This window comes from Varanus komodoensis, unplaced genomic scaffold (assembly GCF_004798865.1).
Source record: "Varanus komodoensis strain SLA01 unplaced genomic scaffold, ASM479886v1 scaffold2, whole genome shotgun sequence".
NCBI lineage: Eukaryota > Metazoa > Chordata > Lepidosauria > Squamata > Varanidae > Varanus > Varanus komodoensis.
This window is the reverse complement of record NW_025335568.1, coordinates 38,918,975-38,925,331: the sequence shown is the minus strand read 5'-3', so window position 1 is coordinate 38,925,331 and position 6,357 is coordinate 38,918,975. Positions and strand designations below refer to the sequence as shown.

The 6,357-nt window shown below is 40.9% G+C and overlaps 1 protein-coding gene across 2 annotated transcripts in view; it reads left to right on the top strand.

Moving 5' to 3' along the window:
• The window catches only part of LOC123022715 (DNA excision repair protein ERCC-5-like), a 19,070-nt gene extending 13,086 nt beyond the window's left edge, over positions 1 to 5,984 (top strand). For both annotated transcript variants that reach the window (XM_044428647.1, XM_044428646.1), the window contains 5 exons: positions 815 to 1,028; positions 2,066 to 2,210; positions 2,653 to 2,853; positions 3,588 to 3,672; positions 4,902 to 5,984. In XM_044428647.1, coding sequence (XP_044284582.1) covers positions 815 to 1,028; positions 2,066 to 2,210; positions 2,653 to 2,853; positions 3,588 to 3,672; positions 4,902 to 5,462 — 1,206 coding nt within the window. In that variant the 3' untranslated portion in view covers positions 5,463 to 5,984. The remainder of the gene's footprint in view (positions 1 to 814; positions 1,029 to 2,065; positions 2,211 to 2,652; positions 2,854 to 3,587; positions 3,673 to 4,901) is intronic.
• Positions 5,985 to 6,357: the final 373 nt, after the last annotated feature.

Genomic DNA, 6,357 nt, shown 5'->3' with positions numbered 1-6,357 from the left:
ATAGATACATTGCCTTAAAAAGTTCAGAAAACACATTTGTTATATGTCTGTTTATACATTTTCCTGTACAAATAGATCAAATGTAGCTTTTTCAGTGACTGCACTAGAAAGTGAATTAACAGTAGCAAAGCCAGCTATTCATTTATTATTGTGCCAGAATGTGCATTTGGGAAAAAGGAAAAAAAATGTTCATGTTCACTGAAAACTAGGAATAACCTCATCATCCCATACAAAGCCAGGGTTAAGTGACTTGTCACTATCTGCTAATACAGCAGATTCAGACTTGGAAGATGCAGATGAGAAACACTGGTTTGGCAGAGGATTAATTTGCATGGCTCATACAGTCATAGCTCACATAGATATCTGTAATTGGGACTTGTTAAAGGTTAAATTGAGGCTGCGCTTCATCTAGTCACTTAGATTGCAATCCTCCACGTACTTCCTCTGGTATAATTCTTATTGAATTCAGTGGGACTAACTTCTGACCAAGCATGAATAGGATTGAACTGTTTCTGTCTCTTAAGAACAGTTCAGGTACCAGAAACCCCTATATTTGGCATCATTTGTAAATTGTAACCCATCCAAAGGTATAAATTGAACTATACTACCTGCATGACACATTCTGTTGAATTTTATACCTCTGTAGATTTTTTTCCCTTAGTAATTATTATGATGGATAGCTGAGCAGAGGAGTTCAAGAGATCTGTCCAAGTTTTCCTTCCCTAATTCATTCCTACTTGCAGTTGTGTTTTGCAAATGGACTCTTGCATGAGAATAGCTAGGGGTTTAAAGAGCAGTTTCCCATTCACTACAGGAACTTCTGCGCCTCTTTGGCATTCCGTACATTGAAGCTCCTATGGAAGCAGAGGCTCAGTGTGCTGTCTTGGACCTCACAGATCAGACATCGGGGACAATCACAGATGATAGTGATATTTGGCTGTTTGGAGGACGGCATGTGTATAAAAACTTCTTCAGTCAAAACAAGTATGTGGAGTATTATCAGTTCATTGACTTCCAGAATCAATTAGGTAAGACATCATGTAGAACTTTTGAATCGTGAATTCATCTATACTTTTTCAAATATATTCTCATTTAAACAGAGAAATTTTTCATTTCAATATGCAAGGAAAGATTTTTCTAGGATATTAGTTTCACAGTCAGTCATACATTGCCAAATATATTTTGTTAGGATCTCTTTGTTTCTTCATTTGCCTCCCTTTTTATTTTTTGAAGTCTGTCAACTTGGGCTGCAATCCTATGCATGTTTATACATGCATTTCTCTGTAATTCTGTGCAATCTTACTTGGACAAATGCCATTCAGTTCATCAGGACTGACTTCTGAGGAGACATGCATGGAAACATGCTGTGACTTTCCCTTTCGAGATGATTTATGACTGGTTTGATCTTTAAGGCTGCTGCTGTTGACCTTTCAATTAATACTAGGTTTTCCAAGATAGAGTTCAAGGAGTGATGGTTTTCCTCCCAAGTTTGGGATTGAATCGTGTCTGTTCAGAATTGTAACGGTGGCTAGAAATAACCTTAGATGGCAACATTTTAGTCAGAACATACTGAAAACCTGTCAGCCTTCTAGGATTAATGCCTATCAGCCTGTACTTTGGGCCTTAATAGTGTTGCATTAATAAACTTCAAAGTAGAGTTTGCTGCCCATGGATAGGATAGCACAGTTACTGCTACCTGCTTTGAGCCCATGGGTGGGGCAGACTTTGCTCCAAATATGTCCATTGTTACCACTGCTCTTTTGAATCCCTCTTGCTTTTATGCATGCTATCAGTATCTGCTTTTGGGGGATATCTGGGAAGATATGAAGATGTATCATAACAGTTCCTACCAGTGGGCTTTTCTTGATGGACTGCAGCAATCTAATCTTGCTCTCCACAATCTTTCTGCTACCCATGTGTTAAAAAGATTGTGAACACGGCTTTACATTTGATGCAGTCAGAACATGCATTCTGCTACAGAGCTGTGACCCTGTGTTATTAACAAAGGTAACGTCTTGTTTTGAAGTACGATCTTACAAATTCTATCACGTGTGCTTTCCTTCAGGCTTGGATCGGAACAAGTTAATTAATTTAGCCTATCTGCTTGGCAGCGATTACGCAGAGGGCATTCCTAATGTTGGTTATGTAACAGCTATGGAGATCTTAAATGAATTCCCTGGACGAGGAATGGAACCTCTCTTCAGTCTCAGGTAGGCAGTTCTGTTTGTCACCTTCTGATTTCTAACTTGCTTTTTCCTTTTTGCTTTTTCTAGTCTCCAGCTTTGAAGCATTATGAACTGGGATGCCTAGCTTTTGCAAATGTAGAATGGTTCTCATAACTCAAAAGCATGCACAGCCTTGGGGATTTTTCTTGTAATTACTATGCTCTAGTTGTGGTGTCTCTATATTACCTCCAGTATTGGCAACAGTATGCCTTCCAGTGCTAGTTGCTGGGGACTGTGAATAGAAGGGCGAATTCCATTCATGTCTTGCTTGTGAGAACCTGTGGGCTCCTAGCCGACCACTGTGAGAACAGAACACTGTTCAGGATGAGCCCTAGCTCTGATCAACAGTGCTTTTCTTATATATATGAGAGAGAGAGAGACGTTAAAACATGTGTTCTTTACTTTATTTTTATTTGTATTTTTTGAGGGAATGGTGGACTGAGGCTCAGAAGAGCACGAAGACACGGCCCAACCCATATGATACTAAAGTGAAGAAAAAATTGCGGCAATTGCTGCTTGCACCTGGCTTCCCAGATCCTGCGGTAGCGGAAGCTTACCTGCATCCTGTGGTGGACGAATCAAAAGGGTCATTTGTTTGGGGAAGACCTGACTTGGAACAGATCAGGGAATATCCTTTTTTCTCCATTTTCTCCGAGGCTATAGTTTGAAAAGGAAAGCTGCTCCACTAGAAGTGGCTGTATAGGTGACTGACGCACTAGTGGGGCGCTTTCTTGTGGCCCTCATTGAAAGCGTACAGTTCTCATGCTTGGTAAAACGGTGGGGAGCAGGGAAAAGAAATCTCTCTCTAAACACAAGCAGCATTTAAAAGCAGCTAATCAAACTACTGCTTTGTGCTTGCTTGGTGTGTTATATTTCTGTGCTCGGTGTAAGTTAAATCTGAAAGCTCAGTCTGTAATGGTTAGCATTTGACTTGTATCTATTTGAAATATAGCAGTAGTTAATTAGTTGTGCCATATACTTTCAATATATACTATATGCTAGATAAAAAGAGACTAGAACTGCAAAGTCTTTACTTTGCTAAGTATTTTGTTGTCTGTTTTAAAACATACCCCCCATAAAAGCCATTGGAGTCTTTTAAAAATATTTATTAATTTTTATGCTTTTAAGACTTAGCATGCTCCTCTGTATAGCTTTTAGTGATTTATAAAATCCTTCCCTTTGCCCCCGTTGCATTTCCTTATTTATTCTAATAAATAAATAGAATACATAGAAATTATTTATTCTATTTATACCCTGGCTTTTTCCCTGCAAAGATATCTCATGTGCTGCTTTAACAAACTTGCCTTCATGCTTGGTTTTCTTTCATTTGCGGCGTTGATGGTGAACCTTAACTGCTTACACATTTTGCCAGAGTCATTTTGGTTGGACTAAGTTGAAAACAGATGATGTCTTATTGCCTGTCCTGAAACAGATGAATGCTCAACAGGTATTACTGACGCACAAAAGTGTGCATTTGTTGTGCTGATGAAGTATTGCCTTACAATTGCTTTGGATATGTCAAGGCTACCTACATATTTAAATCCATCTTGAACAGAAAAATGAGATTGGCTCATCTCATTGGCTTAACCAAATAGGGATAATGAACTTAAATAATCACGTGTAAATTGCATCACTGTGAAAACATAGCATTATTGAAAGTCATCTCTGGAAGGCAGGTGATGAATTTTAAACTATTCCTGAATATATCTGTGGGATACTGCAGGAGGACTGAGGGAGGAGGAGAGGGCAAGAGGCAGGAACATGTGATCCTTGCTCTGTCTAGGGTCAGACATAGAGGAATAACAACAGTAAAGCTTCTTAGCTTTTAAGAAGAGATGTGGATCCAGGTATGAGGTCAAAATTACTCAGCTTTCAAATAGTTTGAATTGTAAGATCTTGTGAGTTAAAGATGGTAAAGGCAGGTGAACACTCAAGACAGAGTCACGTTTATTCTGCAGTCTTCTTAATGGCTTACATGCAGGAGATGGCAAGAGGACTCTCTCTGTAGGTGACTAGAATGATGAGATTCTTCCCACACACTAGAAATTATTTTCAAAGCATAATTGGCCACTTGGCAGTGCATAATACCTGAGCGTAAATTTTAATAACAGAGTTCAAGTCTTAATGTTGTGTAGACAAAAGAGCTCTTCCAGGCTGCTTCCTCCTCTCATGTCCAATGCTCCACAGTAAGTCGGTGCATTTCTCAGAGGAGGGTTGGGCAGTGAGAGGAACTACCCACATGGAATGACTGCTAGCTATACCGCTGCAAAGGCTCACAGTCCTGGCCTTTGCAGATGCCTGGAAATCTCTTGAGAGGTGAAGCATCTCCAAAATGTCAGGCTTGCTTCATGTCGTGGAAGGAGAACCATTGCCACGTGGTGGTGGTCAAGTCCATGTAAGCTGCACCCTTGCATTCAGCAGATTTGGTTGCATGACTTTGGCCATGTGCAACCTATTTGCGCCCAGAAATTTCATGGAATCCTCACTAACTGCTCTTCAGCGAGCCTCTCGTGGCTTATAGAATCTCAGAACTGCGTGACTGGTGGCAGGCTCCTTTTGGAGGGTGGGCACATACTGCACCATTTTGTTGCAGACCTGATTGGGTTAATTGCTGTTAAGAGCGTTTTGTAATTTTCCCCAATGTCTCTTGGGGGGATTCTCTTGTTTCCTTTGTAGACCCAGCTCCGTATTGACTCCTACTTCCGATTAGCACAGCAAGAGAAACAAGCCATCAAGAGTCAAAGGCTCCGCAGGGCTGTGACTTGTATGAGGAGAAAAGAGAAAGAAGAAGAGGAGCAGGAAGCCTCAGAAGCAACTGCAGCCATGGAGCAAGAATTTAAGCAGGGGAAAGGAAAGCATCCTGGCCAAGGTGCGGACCAAGGCATGGATGGAGTCCCAGGCTGGCAGGGCAAGAGGAAAAAGTGCCCCCTGGCCACACAGCCGAGCTCCTTAGCTGGAGGCTTCATGGGGGAGGTGCAGCTTTCAGAAGCCTCCAGTGACTCCTCTGAAGATTTGGAGGAGGAAGCCTCCGATAGGCGCGAAGGGGGGAAAACCTCAAAGGTACTCAAAGCTGAACTGGGAAGTCACAAAACCAGCGCAGCAGTTGGACCCTTGCAGGACGAAAGAGGACATAGTAGCTCCAGTGCAGAGGAAGAAATACCCATGGTGACAGCCAGGCCTGTTTTTCAGGGCAAAAAAGCAAGGGGCAAGTCTTCAAGGAGAAGATTTAGGAAATAAGCTCTAGTGGCTTATGTGGAGAGATTACTGGAGATTTTTAGCAATTTTTAGCAATTGTCTTACAAGTAGCACGTGATATTCACTAAGAGAATGAATTCCCTCTCATCCTCAACTCCCACCTCCATTCCCTTTTTATTGCACATACTGGCACTGTATTTGAGAACTTCTAGCAATTAAGAACTGAAATTTGAAATTTTTAAATCTATTTACCTTACGAGGATAATATCAATCCCTTCCCCTCAAGAAAACCTCCAGTAGAATATGAATTTGCTTTCCTTGAGCAGTTTCTGAAGGTGATTTGTAATGTGTATGTTTTTTTGTAAGAGAAATGAGATTGGTTTGTAATGTTGCCCATCTGACACTCAGCTTCACACTTCATGAAATAGGATAAGTGGCATACCATACAGGATTTCTGCAATTCTGTTAAGAGGAAATATTTGGGGCAGCTTTAGTTCCTTCATTCCTTGCTGCCTGTATTCCAAATAAATTTTACTGTGATATTCAGTTCAAAATTATACATGATCAGAAGAGAGTATTAGTCATTCTTCAGTACAAACTGCAGATCTAATCTTAAGAAATGAGAACAATGATTGGGGTGATAAGAGGCATAAACATGGGCATAATTTTCCCTGAGCATCATGGAGAGTGAGCATTTGCTGTTGGTGCTTCAGTTCAGAGTGTTGTTTCCTCGCTGATCTTATCTTTTTCGTTTCACCCGGGTAGAACATATTTACTCAACACAGTTTTAACAGTCAAAGTGTGAAATCCACAAATTCGGTCATCTCATTGGCAGTGTTGTGGGGAGTCCAGAGCACTTTTCATCAAGTATCCCACCATGGATTTGAAAAATAGTATGTGCAGGTTTGACTCACAGCAGAGTTCTTCTAACCCCTTT